Raw genomic sequence first — 18,262 nt, 5'->3', positions numbered from 1 at the left:
TTCCAGCGCTGCCACAATCCAGTGAACTTGGAATGTGTTGGATTGGACACTATCCGCTATCTGAAGGCTCAGTCCATAACCGTACCGCATACCAGACATCAAAGACAACTGTCGTGGAAGGACATGAGCATGGGAACTCTGTAAGATGATCTCATGTCCGGGGCACTTTGAGATGTTAAAATGTACAGTATGCAGCAAATATGTTCAAACAGGTAAACAAGTAGATCCAGCAACAGGTAGGAATTACAGCTCTCTAATCCTTCATCAACGGGATGAAAAGCAAAAGCTGTGGGCGCCATAAACAACCTGTTACATAACCCTCGCGTTTGATTTGAAGAGAGCGGGGAGACATCAGGGTCAATTTCACAGACACTTGGTTCGCCCTCAACACTTCTACACCGCTGAGTGCTTCCGCCCATCTGTGCCCCTTTTCCCGTTCTCTACGATCCCTCCGCTGCTGTCGGGTCAACCACCATCCAAGCCCTGTCCTAACCTCTGCCTCCTTCTATAACGACTCTGTGCGCTTTTATTCATCTTGCTCATTATTTTACTTCCCTCTCCTTAAGGCTAATCTTGCGTCCCTCCCATTCCCTGGCCCTTTTCCTTTCTCCCTCGCTCTCTTGTCATGACATTGGCCTGTGACACGTGTGGGAAACTTCTGCGGGGCCCCGCTTTGGACAGGACACTGATATACTGAGAGTGCTGGGTGACGGAGCTATTTTGGGAACTTGTAAATATGAGAACTTCCTTTCCTAAAGTGTATCTAATATCCCAGAGGATTATTAACAAGGAGAAATACAGAGGCAAAAATGCAGTATGTCTATTATCACTTCTTTTACAGCTTCTCATTCCATTAATGAGCTCCAGAATAGTGACCACCATCTTGTTTCTTTTTAAAAAGAAAACATCCTAACTTTCAAAAATACAGATTACAGGACAGTGAGTGTGGCTCTCTCTTACGAGCAGCCTTTGACAGCGATTGTTCTTCTGTCTCTATAATGGCATTTTCAGGTGCTTCCACAGATTAGGCCCAGCTTTTATGGGGGACATCCGGCTCACAGTTCTAGGAACGTCCAGAAACCCCCCTCCTGTGTTTGCAAGTGTTGAGACAAGACAAGAAGCAACAGAGGACGGAAATTATACAATACAAAACTGAAACATCAGAAGAAGGAAGCCAAGATTAGGAGGAGGGAGATCTGGGGTCTGTTGGATGAGTGAAAGTGATTTCTTCATATGCTTAGTTTGACTTCTTTGAGATCCAAATATTATTTAACATAAGCTAAATTGAGCCTAAAATTGCCCTCTACAAATTACTATCATTACTATTGTTATTATTCATATGTGAGTGAGGTATAAGCTAAAATTAAAAGATTAAGGAACGACAAAAACAACTGAAGATTTAATTGCTCAATATTCATAATTATCCTCAGCCGCAAATGACTGAAATGACCTGCTCATGAAATTTAAATCAACATTAAAAATGTATGTCGGCTGCTTTGACGTCTACAGACAGACTCCCTATCTGTAAAAGTGATTAATAGGTGATATATATGTTCAGGTTTTACTGATAAAATGAGGATGTCTCATTATTTTACTCTTTTGTCTCTCCTTTGCTCCCTCTCTCGCTCTCTCTCTCGCCTCTCTCTCGAAAACACACACACACTATTACACACACATGCACACAGTCAAGCTGTCTTGAATAATTAACATGGTATTGAATGTTTAACTGCCTCCCCCTATGCCACCCAAGAGCTTCATCGCATATGGGAGAAATGGCCAAGGTCGTACTTATTTCCGTATATATACATGTGCATTATAGATACATACAGTGCATCATGCAAACATGAGGTAAACTAGTGTAATCTGACCACAACAGATGAAGCAGACACGATGATGGATCCTTACATAACGGCTCAAGACTGACTTGAAACTCTACACGCTGGCTTTCTCTACGACTACTCCTTCCTCCACTCTCATCCCCACTTAAAAACACTCATTCTGTCTGATGGTATCAGATGATGTTGACATCACGGCTGAATGAGTGAGTGCCAAATAACACTTGTACAGAGCTCCAACAGCACATAATAAGAATCATTACTCTTCAAAGAGAGGCCCTAGCCTTCAAATATAGGATCAGACCTGGAGGTTACACAACCACACCTGTTGCTTAAAGCAGCAACACATAAGCAACCTCTTCCACTGACCTCCCAGAGTAAACATGCTTCCCAGGTCAGTATATTTATGCTGCAACGCCATGCGTCCCAGAGTGGACAATGGGTGTTTAAATAGAAACAATGTCTACTGTTATATGCAGTGATCTAATAGAGAGAAAAAACAGTACAATGATGAGAGATGTAGCTTATCTTGGCTACAATAAACCAATGAACTCATCCCTGTACTTGCCAAAGTCAGATCCTACAGTGTTGAGCCCTCTAATGGACTTTGTGATGGCAACATAGTACAGCATCGCCACCTAGTGTTGCATATTGGTATGTGCAAAAAGAATGACTTTCAGTAGGTCAACTGTCACATCATTTCAAATAGACGAGAGAAAGAGACAAAAATAAAGAGATCAAGTTAGACTTTTAGATGTTAGGGTTAGTACGGTATCTCGGTTTAGTTTTTATCTTTATTTTTGTAGCTGAAGTGCTGTTGAATAATGCAAAGAATCCCTACAGCAGCTGAAAACCAGACTTTCCCTTCAGCAGTGATGAAGTAACCCATTAAATGTGTTGTTTTTGTTTGTTGTGGGTGAAAAAATACACTGCTTTTATCATTAGCGGTTTCAAATAATGTAGCATGGTGCAATTTCTTCCACTGAAAACTAGAAAACCACATTCCACCACTCATTGCGCATAACTGTTAAATTGGTGGATTTAGTTTATAACTTTGGAAAAAGAATAACGTAACCTTTTTATGCACAAGAACAACAATGTAGAAGTATAGAGAAGTAAATATTTCAAGAAAAAAGGGAAGAAGTAGATTATAAGGGGGCTTCCAAAGGTTTGAAAACATGCTAAACTGTTTGTTTTCTTTTCTTCGAGATTAGATTGGTCCTCATCCAGTGACTTCCTTTCCTATTCTCACAACCGTTCTGTCTTTTTCCCATCACCCCACGGGGGTCTGGGAAAGTTATGACATCACCAAAGGGCTTTGTGAACCTCTCTCACCCACATGGTGCTTAAAATGGCTACAAATGAGTGACAGGAATTTCCTGTTTGTCTAAAACAACAAATAAAGTTTAATTAACATAAGATGGAGTAAGGCAGAATAGAAAGTGATTCAGGATCAGATATTTGGCTAATAAAACGGGTCTCGGAGAACTATAACAAGAATAAAATGTGATACCAGCAGCAACAATATGTGTAGCACATCAGAAAACACTGTCTGGCCCTTTTTACAAGCAGATGGAGGGTGAAGGTCACTAATAGACACACAATAATTATATAAATTAACAATTAGTAAAAGTCCTAGTAGTCTATTCATTTGCTTATCAGCATCAAAATATACTGGTTAGCACTTGGCAGAGCTCTGAAAAAGTAAAATTATTATAAACGTCATTAATTCTGTTGTAGTGGGCTAACACTATAACAATAATATTCACAACATGCTAATTATGCACTCATAGTGAGGTTATGACCAATAATAATGTTATTAGTTATGTCTTCATGAGGTTTTGCTGGGACTGTTTTAAGTATCCTGATGGGTAGCAAGTCTATGGGCATGTTTAGCTAATATATGTAGGTCCATTTAGACAAAGGTAATACTATTTTAACAGTCAAATGAGACGGTTAACTCATAAAGAAAAGAGCAGGTGTGAAAGAATTGAAGACTGACTTACCCTCTGTGCAGTGGTTAAGTTTCTTTCCGCTGTTAGAAGAAGACACATTGCACTGATCAGAGGGACCACACAGATCTGAGGACTGGTTATTTCCCATGGTGTTTTCCCATACAGAACTTTTCTACTTAAAAAGTAAAGTGGCCAACTTAATACAGTTTGCTCTGGTAGTGTAGTCTGGAGTAGCTCGTCTCATCTGTGTTGTGACCCCTGGTGGAATTCTGTTATTTTAATAGCAAGAAATCCCGCCTGAAATTTGAAGATGTGTAAACATCAGCACGTGGCTATTGTTATCTCTTAATGCTGTCCAATAAAATCCAACCCTTGAAAGAAAGGCCGTTGGCACGTGGGGAGGTGTGTGGTGTGTGTTTGTGTGTGTGTGTGTGTGTGTGTGTGTGTGTGTGTGTGTGTGTGTGTGTGTGTTTTGGCTGTGGTTAATCTATTCCACAGACCGTTGAATATACACATGACACTGAAGGGAAACTTTTGTTACAACCCACCCCACAGTCTAAAAAAGGTGAAGTGGGCGTTCACAGTGATATTCCTGTCCTTGAGAGGTGAGCATGAACAGAAACACTGATGTTTGGTGAGAAAAAATAACTGTCTCAACATGTTCAACTCTGACAAAAACAATCAAAAGTAAAGTAAATAGATTTTAGTTTTGTTTGTTTAGTCAATAGCATAAAAAGACAGCAGAATAACACTCATATTACTGTTTTGTCTTCTTTTTCCAAGGTTTTTTATTTAGATTTCCATTAAGCATGGGGTAATATAAATTCAGGATAAAAATGATGATGAGATCTAACAATATATACATATATAGACTACATGTACGCCTACAGAACACACATATTACTAACCAGGATACACTACAACATCTTTTCACAACAGACATTTTATCACAGTATGAAGAGCACAGGTGTAAATTATAATTTTAATGATTATAATATGACTTCCAGCTTCGGTTTCATTCAACAGTGTGCTGGTATTGTGCATCAGTGGTGGAAGAAGTATTCAGATGCTTTACCAAAGTAAAAGCAGCAATACCACAGTGTAAAAATAGTCCGTAAAAGTCCTGTATTCAGATTTTTTTTTTCAAGTAATAAAGTACAGGAAGTAAAAGTACTCATCATGAAGAATGGCCCCTGTCAGAGATACAATCATTTTATATCATTGATTTGTTATAAGCAGTATTTTAATATTAATCTACTTCTTAGAGCGTTTGGCAGTTTAAACAACAAAAAGCATCATATTTCATAAAGTGATCACATTTTGCATGTAATATCTTAATTTGCTAAGTAACTACTACCTCAAAAAAGTGCATTATCTCCCTCTGAAATGTAGTGAAGTGTAAGTATTACTTAAGTAGTACTTGAGTAAACGTATTTAGTTACATTCCTGTGGTGCATGCAGGCTCACTATCACACTGTCTGACTGACTGGGACACTTGAATATAACAGAGTCACCGTTACTGTTATTAGCAACATCATTAGTAACACCTTCCTACTATTATAGACATATTATAGACATTATTACCTTAAATTATTCAGACACCAGATTGCAAATATCCAACTAAATTCTTTTTTTTTTCTTCTTTAGTCTCTTGTACTCTCCTTTTATTCAGGCAACAATGAATAGATGGCCTAAGTTTAATGTCAATGAATACACCTTTTTCACAGCAGACATTTTAGTGTATCATAGCAGGAAAAGCACAGGTGTGATTGATAGCACTGACAATGTCCCAGTAAAGCTTGACAGTGTGAGAGTGAGCCACAATAGCAGAGCCCTCAAACCAACACACTTTTATGAAATGCAGCCTTATAAAAATGTCACAGTTGTGCTTTTTCTGCTGTAACATGTCAAATGTCTTTTGTGAAAAAGGTCTAAGTGAGTTTAATTCCATCCACTACAATTTAATCTGCATATAAAAATGCAGGTTTATTAGCATTTGGAGCAGGATTAATGTCTACTTATACATTCTTGTTTTCATTTTGAAATATTTATTATACAGTTTAAAAACTTGATCATGTCATGTCAGTGTATATGGACTCCTTGAGTGGCCACATTTTTCCTCTAAGATGCAGTTTCCACCAGCAGCGTTACTTATTAACATAACTGGTCTAAAGTCCACAGTTTGAGTAGAATCACTTGGGTTTGACCAATAGCAGCCTGAGGCTTATTCAGCTTAGCAGTTTTCATCTATTGGACTCAGGCTATTTGCGGAACTTTGAATTTGAATGACTGTGATGTGAAAACACACTATTAGCATCAGGTCAGGTTAATCTAACTCCTAAATGACATGCCTGTGTTTGACTGGGAGCTGTTTACTCTTCTACACCCACACTGATTACCCACAATCCTCTACGTGAACAGAGACTTTGAGAATTGGACAAGTTTATGATCACGTGGGACGACAAAGTCAATATGAAAATTTGGTTTTGTAATGTGTGATTTGATTTTTGTTCAAGCTGCATTGCCTCTAAATGCTAAAGGAAGCAGTTTTTCAGTACAATTCATTCCACTTACAGGTATCTCTTATTGGTGACACACACAAGATCCTCCATAAGATGGCGCTCACACTCAATGAGCTTGGAAGAAGACACTGCTCGGTATCAGAGATCTCCATTTGTGTGATTTGCTCTATTAAGCATGTGTTCAAAACACATTTGACCATCTGAGCCTGCTGTCACAGCTTAAACACTGAGACTGTAGTTCTATACACATCACTGCTTAAGCACAGAATCACTGTAGCCTGAATTACACAGAATTACTTTCCATAAATTATATATACACAGAACCAGTGAAAACACCTTCTCATTCACTTGAATGAGCTTCAGTAATAGTATATAGACAGTAACACAAAGGTAAAAACAGAATATCAACAGAAAAATAATGTACTGGGCTTATGCAAAATTAACGTTTGTAACTGTTTTCACACAATAATATGTTGTGTAGAATGTGTGAATGAAAAGAATAAGTTGTAGTTGTAGGTTACAAACCATAAAAAGTGTGATTACAAAGTTTAGATTACATAAATATAAAAGACACTAATCTTTGCGCGGGAACACATGAGATACAATTACTGTACATGAAGCTGGAGCTTCATCATCAGTGTTGCAAGAGGAAGGACAAACACATTTTGCTCAACAACTTATCATCAAACATCCTTCCTCTTATTACATGAAAACAAAGAATCATTCTTTAGTCAAGCTGACTCCCTTCACTGTTTTTTATCTTCACTTGACACAGAGGTTTCTTCTAATGCTCAAACAAAAAACATAAAAATGAAATGAAATGCAATTAACAATGATCTTTTGTACGGCTTTTCTTTCATCAAAAGAATCAACAACTACAGTGATGTTGAAAGTACCACTCGTATAAACACCATATAATCATATTTCAGTCATGTGGGATCTGCTGCAGCTTATAAAACCAGCCTTTGTATCCATACGGCCTGAAAGGGGTCAGGGTTTGGATTCATAGTGTCCCATGCTTGCTTTTGCCTGAGGCCCTCAAATCTCTGAAGCAGCATTAATTCTTCTATTATTACTGCATTACTTTGCTTGTACTGGTCTTGTCTTCACTTAAAACAGATCTGCATCAGAAACATGTTGAGTTTCCACTCCTGGTTTAACCAGAGCAGGGTGGCATTTTGGGTTTTGTGATAGCGATAGTTTTTAGGTCACGGTTTACTGATAAAACACCAGACGAACTGCTCGCTGCATGCCAGCAATGCTTCATTATCTGGATCTGCAGAGATGTCATAACTGTAATCATACCACACTGTCATTTTAGTGATTTGAACACTTTTCTTTTAAAGATTGCTGATGTTGAGCCAAAATATTACTACAAATTTTAAGTGTTTTAGCATCTGTTCTGCGGCCTGTGATTTATGTCGGTTCATATGTATGTTCTCTGGGTGTGACATCATCTACCCGGAGTGCAGTCGGTGTGGAAGACAGGATGCCGGACATTCCTTGAATGCTCCACACAGGATCTCACTCCTGCTTGTGAACACAACCCCTCTACCTCTAGTGAGTGGAAAAATACAGGCTTTGTTCAGAGTTTGTGGGGTGCATGAGGCTCTTGGGGGGGATTGATAGATCCATTATGTCTGATTATTATTGAAATATCTGATGCTTTTTATGGTTATGAGAGATTTTAAGTTGTTATTACTGCACATTGGCTTGTTTTTTTAACTTTACAGCGTGGTGTTAGATAATTAATTTGCCTCTTTTATACCATAGCAGTGCAGAACTGTCTTAGGTGAAGCAACCACAAACACAACAGAAGATGATACAGAACAGATTCACATCTGATTTGCTTTATTTGTCATTCAAGCCATATTCAGTTAAAAATATTCAGGTAAAATAGGACAACATTCATTTAAAAAGAGACAGCATACAGTTAAAAAGACAACATTCAGTAGAAAAGAAGGTAAACAGTGCATTAAAATAGGTCAGCATACAGCATCCGTGACCTCTAAAGTGCCAAAAGTGGTGGATATTGCACTATATTGTATATACAATAGGTCTGCTGCAGTACACACCTTTAAGACTCGACACCGTTTCTCTTCCACCATCGTCTGACATTCCAGACAGGGTTGTTAAAGGAAGGGGAGCCCTTCTGGCAAGGAAGAGGCACTTCACTGCAGCCATACGTAATGTCCTGACATTCCTCGAGCTATACAAGTCTTAGGCTATCATGTCAGAGATCTGGCCTTATCTCGGCCCCTGTCACGCAACAGACGCTCGTCTGGCTTCTTTTGCAGGGTTTCAGGTTGAGCTTTGCTCTGGAATGTCATGAATAGAGAAGGTAAAGGAGTTGTATCTTTATCAGCAGAGGAGGAAAAAGTCAAAAAATGCTTGGCAGCTTATCACACAAATCACCCTGTCTCTTTATTCTCTTTTATACGTGGAACCTGCAACATCGCCAGGTTTACAGTATTTATCCATGAAAGTTTTTGATGCTGTTTGACACATTGGCCTGTTTTACAGGTAAGCTCCATGATGACTCTGTTTATGACAGTGAACACATGAGATTTGGCATCTGGCACAGCAGACTGTGTGTGTGTGTTGAGGTGATGTAAAGGTTACAACAAGCTACTACAATGCTACAGCCATGGGATCTAACAGAGGCTTCCCCGTCACAGTCATAATCCTCTTACAGATTTACTGCAGGTGAGTATTCTGCCATGACATCAATGTGTGGACTAAATCTTCTTGGTCAGGATGTCGTGCGTGAGCGAGAAAGAGACTTAATCCAGTTTCGAGGTACAATGAAGCGTGAGGAGTATAATTACTCAGCCAGCTTCAGTAAACAGACTGGCAGTCACATTCACACTTCAGTCCCTGTCACACAGGAAATCAGATTAAAATTAGGTTGAGGTTGTAGGTGAAGCAGAGATCTTTGTATTCTGAAAAATCAAAGTGTTGTGTGTCACACTCCCATGTGGTTTGTTCAGCAGAGACAATCTGATGCTTGGTTTCGTTTTGCTAAAGTTACATTATCACTGTGTGGTAAAGCAGATGAAATTGATATGTCAAGCAAACAAGTCAGCTGATCTGGTGCCTTCATGAACTATCGAATCAACTAGAAAAACAACTTTCCTCCTCAGACATTTGGCAGATTAATGATTTTTATTGAAAATTGAATGCAGAAGCTATCTACATGGCAGAAAGTAGACTAAAAAAAACCTCACTATTATGAGTCCCAATATAGTATATTGACTTTTGAGGTTAACATGTTAGCAAACTCTTTCCTATTGTTACCTGCACATTCAGCAAAGCAACATGGGACTCCCAATGGAGTTCTCTCTCTTGTGACCAGTCAAACTTATGTATCTTTTTGCCTTTTTAGAATTTCAGCTTTCAGCAACCACTTGTTTACTTCAGCTCTCCACATTGTGCTTGTAGTAATATCTATTTATGTGAACTCCTGCATTGGCAGTAAAGCAGCCAGTGAAAGACAGGGGGACTCAAGCAAGGAAAGAGGAAGCAGACTGAAAGCTAAATAACATGATTTGGTGTTGCCATACCTTTTGCTACAGTGTGTATTCTCAAAGCTGCAACTACATGTCGGAGCAACATATTTCGAAGAGAAGATGATCTGACGTTTGAACAAGTTTGTTGAACTTGCCTCAAAAAGAACAAGTGTGGTTGAAATGAATAATATGTCATCTTCTCTTCAGAATATGTCACTACCATGACCAGCACCTGATCTTTAGTAAGCATTCACCAGACAACTCATAGGGTTACATAGAGACAACAAGATATGTGTTTGGTTTGCTTCAATAGACTGTTTAGTTATGTTTCTCCTATATAATAATACATTTTATTGATAAAGCTCTTATCAAGATACTCAAATATGGTCCATTTGTTGATATGAAAGTAAAATGGAGGGTGAAAAAAGGATACTGTTTTCTTTTCAGTAATGCTAGACAAATGTAACCTTTGTTCAAACTGTAAACCTTCCAGCCACAGTTGTTACCAGTTTTTAACAGAAAGTAAATGAGACTATACAACACAACATGTCCTTTGGTAATTAATGTACAACATTGGTGCACAATACATTTATTAAGCATTGTGACAAAATGTGCATAGAAATTGGGAGAAGGGTGTTTATTGTCAAATTGTTTTAGTGTGATGTTATGAGCAGGCTACAACTTTCAACTTTGATAAGGTCAAAAAAAAATTTTGGGTACATTTTGAAAAGGGATTGTAGTAACATAGTAACATATACTTAATGTGTGAGAGAATTCAATGCAACTATAGCATTCTTGTGAATTAAAGAAGTGAGTATATTGTGTATAACTTGTGTGAAAAAGAGAGGAAACTAAGAGAAAAGGGTCAGGTCCCTACAGATGTGATCCAAACTGGATGATGTAAAAAGGGAGGGGTGGGATTATGTCTTTTCCTGTCGTGGCAGCAGCGTCTGACACATTATATAACCATTGTTTTCATAGGATTGTGTTAATTAAAATGACTTTGAAGTTAAGTCAGAGCTCAGCTGCTAAATGAAACAGCCAATCGACAACATAGTGAAACTAGCGAATGACGTTATATAGTTGATACTGTCTGACTGAAGATTTGAGGGTATGATAAGACATGCAGGATTCAAACATGTCAGAAGCAAACTTACTTTTTTTTTTTTTAATGTGAATCAGTCAAGATTCACAGTCTCGTTTCAGAATCCAACCTCATTAACATAACACCTTGACATTGTCTCACACCACATACAGATTGTCTCACGCACACACTTGAAATCACGGTGCTTTAATGTCCCTGACCTCACAATTGAGTCAGGGTTTTTTTTTTTCTCTCCTGAACACCCTCATCAGATCATAAAAGATGCGTAACGACTTTCACACACAGAGACACAAACACACCCCTGCCAACCTCCCTAATGACAACAGGAAATCTAAAGACACAAAGGCGGGTGGGCTGGTTAGGGGGGGAGTCGCACATATGTCACCAAAACCACAGCTTGTCTGAGAGAGCTGGTGAGGTAATGAATGAGCCTTTCATCACAGAGGCATCGACACTGGTGACATTTCCCTTCACAAACAAACATCTCTTAGATATGAGTTGGAGGCCAGTTTTTAGAATAAACTTTTTCTTGGGTGGATGTCCTGGTTAAAAATCTAGGTTTACCCCTTTAAATGATTTTCTAGCTTCATTAAATGCAGATGGTTGTTTTTATAAGGCTTTGGGTGTATCATCACCTAAAGAGGAAGTTTTTTTTTGTTTTTGTTCTTTCTCACACCCCACTGAGGGTCATAGCCAATGTTTTGGCTAATTTGCAACCCAAACATATTCCTTTCCCTTGCCTGGCCATCTCTGTCCCCACCTCCCATTGGTTTGTGTGGCAGGGGACACAAGGCCGGTGCTTGACTGAGCCCTGAATGCTCTTTAGTTGTCACACTTTTCCCAAACGCCTTGCAGCTGCTCCTATTGTGGCCGCAGAGGGAGGGCTCCTTAGCTGATTCTTTAGGCCTCCTGCTGTTGGCCTGGCCTCAGATGGGTTCATAGAGAGGGAGTGTGGCCCGAACAATGGACGACGCCATGACATGATGCTTCTTATGTGGGTAAAATCCTCATACAGATATATGATGGGATTCCATCACACGAAAACTAAACAGGAAGGAAGGGCGCAAAGTTTCTTGCAGCTTTGTTTAGGTGTCTGGTTCCTTTTTTGGGTTTCAGTGGTTTTGAGATAGACAATCATTTGCTCAAAAATTAACCACATACACACATTTATTGTTGCATGACGGCCGTACCCGTTAACATACATTATATTTTATAGAAGATGTTTTGTTGGAACTGTGGGAACGATACTACATCCTGAACTCTGACTGAGTAGTTTATATTTTGTGGTGATATTTTGTATCGTGTTTATATCCTGAAGATGTAGTTTTATTGCAAAGATAAATGTTTCTGTTTATTGTTTACCTCAAATAACTACTTTATTGGCCTCTGGTTATGTAGTTATGATATATAAAACTATATGTATACATTCTAGAATTTGCTCTGTCTCTGCATTATTGGAGAAGCACCTACAGTATATGACATCACACAAAAAATGAGATGATCACCAACCGAGTACAAAAGTCAGATGAGATTTATTCAATGGTATAAAAACAACATTTAAACAAACATATGCAAAAATAGATATGATAAACAAATATATTACTTTAGTTCAATAAATATGTCAGATTGCAGTCAATGAAGACTACCTGGCCCCATTTTTTTAGTAGTTTTGGGGGTTCTGTCCATCTCAGAGCTGCAGTACACAGTACAGAAACATGAGGTATTTAATGGTTGGTTTCCCCGATGTGTCAGGATCGTCAAGGTTTGATGATGTCTTGAGAGGCAGGTGTTTGCATTTGAATTGGCAACCCTTTCAACTCTCAAACTTGAAAATTTCTGCCACATCCACACTGATAAGAGGGGGATACATTCATTGTTCGTCAAATGAAGGAGTAACTTCCATGCCAGGTCGGGCAATAGGTCTATATTGCTTCCTTTAACCAGCTCAGGAAGCAAAATTGATATTTGAGAGGATTCCTGAGACAACTGTAAGCCCTCTGCAATTTGTTTACTTAAAAATGATTATGATTATCAAAAGCAGTTGCCTTCATGATATGAAAAAAAAAAAAAAAAAAAACAGTCTTTTGAATAAAGATTATTCAGATACTTCCAACTTCCTCTACAGGAATAACCTCAACTATCTTGTCAGCTATTTCCCCAAGTCATAAAACTATGGATGACATTCACATTTGTACAGGAGGTTAAACATCAATACTGCCTGATGGTAGCAATCAAATCTCCCCTTGAAATGATGATGAGGCCAACATATGCAGATTTGGCCACCAGAGTCAAACAAACTGACCCTGAACAATGACTCCCATTTTGTCCAGTGATACCAGTATCACTGCAAAATGGATTTACATCTTGTGCAGTGCTCTTTGTAGAGTCACTCGTTGCTGATTTGCAGTTCAAGTCCAAAACAGAGTCTGTGCTCCCGACACCTTCTTCAGCAGCTGGGAGAGGTGGTGATGGGACTGTGGAGGAATGAGAGCTGACCGGCGGAGGTGTGTACAGGGATGGAGACTGGGAAATTGAAGACCGTGCTACTGTTGCCGATGGCCGGACTGCCCGCCTCTGAGGAGCAGGTGGATGAGGCCAGGACCTGGGACTCAAACTGGAGGAGCTGGCCCATGAAGCTGAAGTTGGGGGAGATGATGCTACGGCGCTGCTTGACAAACTCGAAGGCCTCATCCAGCTTCACGCGGTTGGTCCGCATGAGGTAGGCAAGGCAAATGGTGGCAGAGCGGGAGATGCCTGCTTGACAGTGCACAAACACACGGCCTCCATTGTTTCTCACCGAGTCTGGGGGGAGGAGGGGGGGGAAGAGAAAGAGAAAGAAAGATTAGTACACTGTTGACATCTATGAGGTGATGAAATGTATTTTGCTATGAACGGGAGGTGAAAAAATGCTGCCTGACACAGGAAAGCTCAAACACAAAAGTCCCTTGCAACACTTTCAGTTGCTATTTAAATTCAACAGCTCCCATTAAGACACAGGAACACAGTTAATAGGGGTGCGGGGTGTGAGCCTGTGGGGGTTATTCCCAAAGGAGACAGTCCGGATGGACAAAGGAGGGGAACAGACCCCTGCTGGGGGTATTGATCTGGGAGGAAGACCGACAGTGAGTGAGGAGAAATTGCCTTTTGTTCAGCCAGAACAAAGAGTGGTGTGGAGGGAGCTATTCAAGCCCAGCCAGCCTACCCACTGCAAAACTAGTTTGGGGCCGTTGTGATTCATTAAAAAAAAAGGGGGGATCCCTTTTTTCTACGCCTGAGAGGTGATGATGTAACCACCATTGTGGTGGAGTAGGGGGCCTGTGCCGAGCCAGCTGGTCGGTTTTGGAGGGAACTTTTTAAAATTTAAATCCAGGAGTCAAAGAGTGGAGTGAAGGAAGAGGAGTGGGGGGGGGGGGCGGGGGGTTGGGTGTTTGTGTTGCTTGCCATCAACGGGCACAGAGGTAACAGCTGCGATAGGCGCTCACATTTGGCAGTTAAAGGGAGTAAAAATGGTGGACGTACTCACCGATAAACTCAATTGCCTCGTTGAACCAGGAGCTGATGTTGGCTTTGTGGTTGTCCTCGACGGGGATGCTCTTGTAGAGGTAGGAGTCCTCAAAGTGGTTGGGACAGTTGGCAGAGACGTTGATGAGAGCGGTGATCCCCAGCATGTCAAGCATGTCTTTTCTAGAGGCATGGTAAGCACTGCCAAGGTACAGGAAAGGCAAGATCTCCACAGGACCCCCCTATAAAGAGGAAAAATAAACAAAACAACCCCATTCAGTGAGCTTCAAAACAATATGACAGGAAGTATGAAGCACAGCGTCTCTTGTGGTCTATGTGTGATTATTAAAAACTAAAATATACAAACCTGGTCATATAGAGGTGTATTGCATGGACTACAGCTTGGGTCTGCACTCTCAGGATGGCTGGAGCTCAGGGGCAAGCTGAGTCCTTGTGGAGGGGAAGGTTTGGTACACATCTCTGGACACTCTGCGGAAAATGTGTCAAATCCGCCTGGACAAGTTAAGGGGGGAAAAAAGGAGAGCAAGGTCAGATCACAGGACAAGCACAAGAGACACATCTACATTTATATGTCTCCAAAAAGGTGACAACTGCTCATGGGGGCTATTTTGGAACATTGTTTACTGCAGCACCAGCTGGTATGGTGACAGCTGTAATCCGCATTTGTTGCCCCTGTTGTTAGGATACAGTGAAACAATTGTGCGAGGCTATTTCGCACTATAAGCCACTTTTTTTTAAACTTACCTTTGAGGATAAACATATTAGCTCCACATCGGTCGCGGCAGAGGGCTGTAACAGCAAGCATCAGTGTCCCGTCTTTCTTCGCCTGGCTTAAGTCCAAACTGCGGTCGTCAAGCAGTACTACGGACTGGTACTCCCCGGACAGGAGCCGGTTCCTCGTGTCCTCGTTGGGGACAATGTGCTCGAGTCCCAGGCCCCCCCTGGCTCTCCTGCGCACTATGGTGCTGAAGCGCACGTTGGTGGAGCCCGGTATGTGGGACGAGTTGAAGGACAGGAAGGAGCGGCAGTCCAGCACCAGGCAGCCCGGGACGTCGTCCTCCAGCAAACCACGGAGGGACGCGCAGTCGATGGTGGGGACCTCCATTATGACCATAGTAGGGCAGCGGGATAGAAATATCAAATCCAAATACATAAAGCTTGAACGGCGGGAAAACTGAACTTTAGGTTGCTGCGAAAAGCGACTTTCTCCCAAAGTTAAAGAGTGATCTTTGAAGCGGCGAGTCCTTTGTTCCGGTTAGATGAACTTGTTTGTTATTTAACAAAAAAACAAACACAGAAAAACAGACAAAAAGTTTTAAGACTATCTCAGCTGGTCGTTTCCTCTTCTTGAGTGTATCCTGTAGTTTTGGTTCTTCTTAAGCACTTAAATATTGAACTTTTACAATGACGAGTTTCTGCCTCTGAGCGCTTTGAAGAGCGTTTTTATACCACCCCGTGCTTTGTGAATGAGAGGCCACTGACGTCATGCGACCGCCCCTATTGGCTTCCTGCCAGCAGTGCTGACGTCACCGCGTCCGCCCCGAGTACGGCAGGGCAAAGCAGGGCTCACGCACATCGCGGACACGCGCCGTCAGGCAACTTAATACGAGGAGACCTGTCTCTTTCTTTCTTTCTTTCTTTCTTTTTCTTTCTCCAGCTGCCCTCCTTAACTCTTGACAGTATAAACATCACTCAACATGTTATATATATATATATATATATATATATATATGTGTGTGTGTGTGTGTGTGTGTGTATATATATACACACACATATATATATATGTGTACTACTTTTTCCTGCATAAAGTTTCATGGTTGAATCGCCTTCTAGATAAAGATAGAGAGTAGATGACTAATTTAACAAAGTATGAAATGTATTAATACCTCGATGTTCTCAGAATTTCACTCGGTCCAAGTAAAACTTCTAAATAATCTCTTGATAATGTATCATGAAATAAACAACCAGCTACATTTTTGTGTGTGTCAGCAACTACCAGTTTTTAACCCAAATAACAATTTTTAGCCAATTTCCATAAGGTCATAGTTATCAGCTACATGAGTGGCGAAACTCTAATCAACAACTTCAGCTGTCATTGGAAAATTTCCTGGGTGAAGTTACTGGAATGAAATGTAATAATAGACCTATAATTCTTCTAAATAATAAGACATTCAATTTGGAATACAGTATGATTATTTGGACTAATTACGTACATATTTGGTTTTGAAATAGACCACATTTAGTCATCCCCTGCTCTAATAAAGGTTGGCAATCACTGACGTTCTGTTTTTCCCACACGTTTATAACTCATCTTACATTTCCTAATTTTAAGTGTATGTGTAAAATCTGTATGTCAGCAAATAAGGAATTTGCCAAATTTTCCATGATGTTAGTGTTTAATTAGTTTTCTATTTTGCCTCTTCACCTGAGAGTTGACAAATAACAAGATCATAAGTAAATATCTGACATGGGGGCCATAAAAGTTTATTCTTTGTTTTTATTAGTCGGAGGTACATAGTGTTCAATGCGCCGAGAGCAAAGGCTGACCATAAAAGTTAATCACTGTATAGAAATCTGAAGTCCAGTAAATTTCCACATGCTGAGAAACAAAACACTGGTCTACCAGGAAGACAACAGCAGATGGAGATCTCCTGACCTGTCAGTTTTGTTTCATTCGTGACCTGAGTGAAACAGAGATATGTTTTTTCAAAAAATGAGAGCACATTTTTTAAAATGCAAATATGATTACTGTCATTCTGGGAAACCCTTTTCATTTGCTGATGTGGTTTGCTGACTCAGAATGGGCAACACTGCTGTCTCATGAGTAGGAACCAGGACGGTCATTATTGACGGACAACACGTGCCTGCTGACAGGAGGATGTGTTAAAGTTTTGGTGTCTTGAAACTGCAGAGCAAAGACACATCGGGACTGTTTTGTTGTGAAACAAATGTTTAGTAAGCAGACTTAAAAACAGGTTATGTTGCAAAATTGCCATTCAATTCCCATTCAAAAACCCATCTCAGTTTCAGGTCAACAGCATCTGACCAGTCACATCATGAACAGATTATGTTTATGTTGCCTTAAACATCCAATTTATTTGTAATAGAGTGTTTATAACTTAAATATCATGACGTATATAAGAGTCAGAGTTTTAAGCTTAAAACATCCGTCTGACACACACTATTTAGGCCGTGATGTCATTCTCACTTTACTGTAGCCTGAAAAAGTGAAGACTTTCAGCCTAGTGAATCCACATCCATGCTGTTTTGGCTCCTCTGTTTTACTTCAGCAGAGGGACGATAAATGTGTTATGTCATAAGAAGGAAGAAAGAGGGGGAGGGGAAGCTTATAGGACAGAAACTTAACCAATCACAGCGGAGTGCAAAAACTCTCCAGCCGGTTTAACCTCACACTCCTGTGAGATGAGTCAACTGTGAAGCACATGCCACAAAGTAGGAATGTTACACACTACACAGGGGAGGAGGGTCAAACGGGCTTTGAAAACAGTCTGTACCCAAACATTTTGTCCTCACTGTAAGTGCGTCTTCCCTCCAGTCATGAAGTGATGGGCTTACATGCTGGAGGTTCAGAAATAAGACACCCGATGAAGGGGTGAACAAGTACAAAAGCAGCCCGATGAAGCAATTGTGTATTTCCGTGAAGTAGAAAATGTTCAAGTACCCCCTTTTTCATTTATGGAGGCGTTTATGTAAAATTTGGATAGTGGAGCTTTCCAAAATGTTCAAACATATCACAAAAACTGACCAAATCTATGTGTCATATTTCTCTGTGGCTTTTTTTGTGGGTGTTTTG

General features: G+C 40.2%; 1 protein-coding gene across 1 annotated transcript; it reads right to left on the bottom strand.

Moving 5' to 3' along the window:
- Positions 1-12,439: 12,439 nt before the first annotated feature.
- dusp1 (dual specificity phosphatase 1) lies at positions 12,440-15,878 on the bottom strand. Its single transcript, XM_044363798.1, has 4 exons — positions 15,193-15,878; positions 14,795-14,940; positions 14,450-14,669; positions 12,440-13,728 (listed from the first exon to the last, which is right to left on the bottom strand). Exons 1-4 carry the CDS (start codon positions 15,599-15,601, stop codon positions 13,373-13,375), a joined length of 1,131 nt encoding a protein of 376 aa, XP_044219733.1. The 5' UTR covers positions 15,602-15,878; the 3' UTR covers positions 12,440-13,372.
- Positions 15,879-18,262: the final 2,384 nt, after the last annotated feature.

This window comes from Thunnus albacares, chromosome 10 (assembly GCF_914725855.1).
Source record: "Thunnus albacares chromosome 10, fThuAlb1.1, whole genome shotgun sequence".
NCBI lineage: Eukaryota > Metazoa > Chordata > Actinopteri > Scombriformes > Scombridae > Thunnus > Thunnus albacares.
Note: the sequence above shows the minus strand (reverse complement) of the source record. Positions and strands in the feature narration are given on the sequence as shown.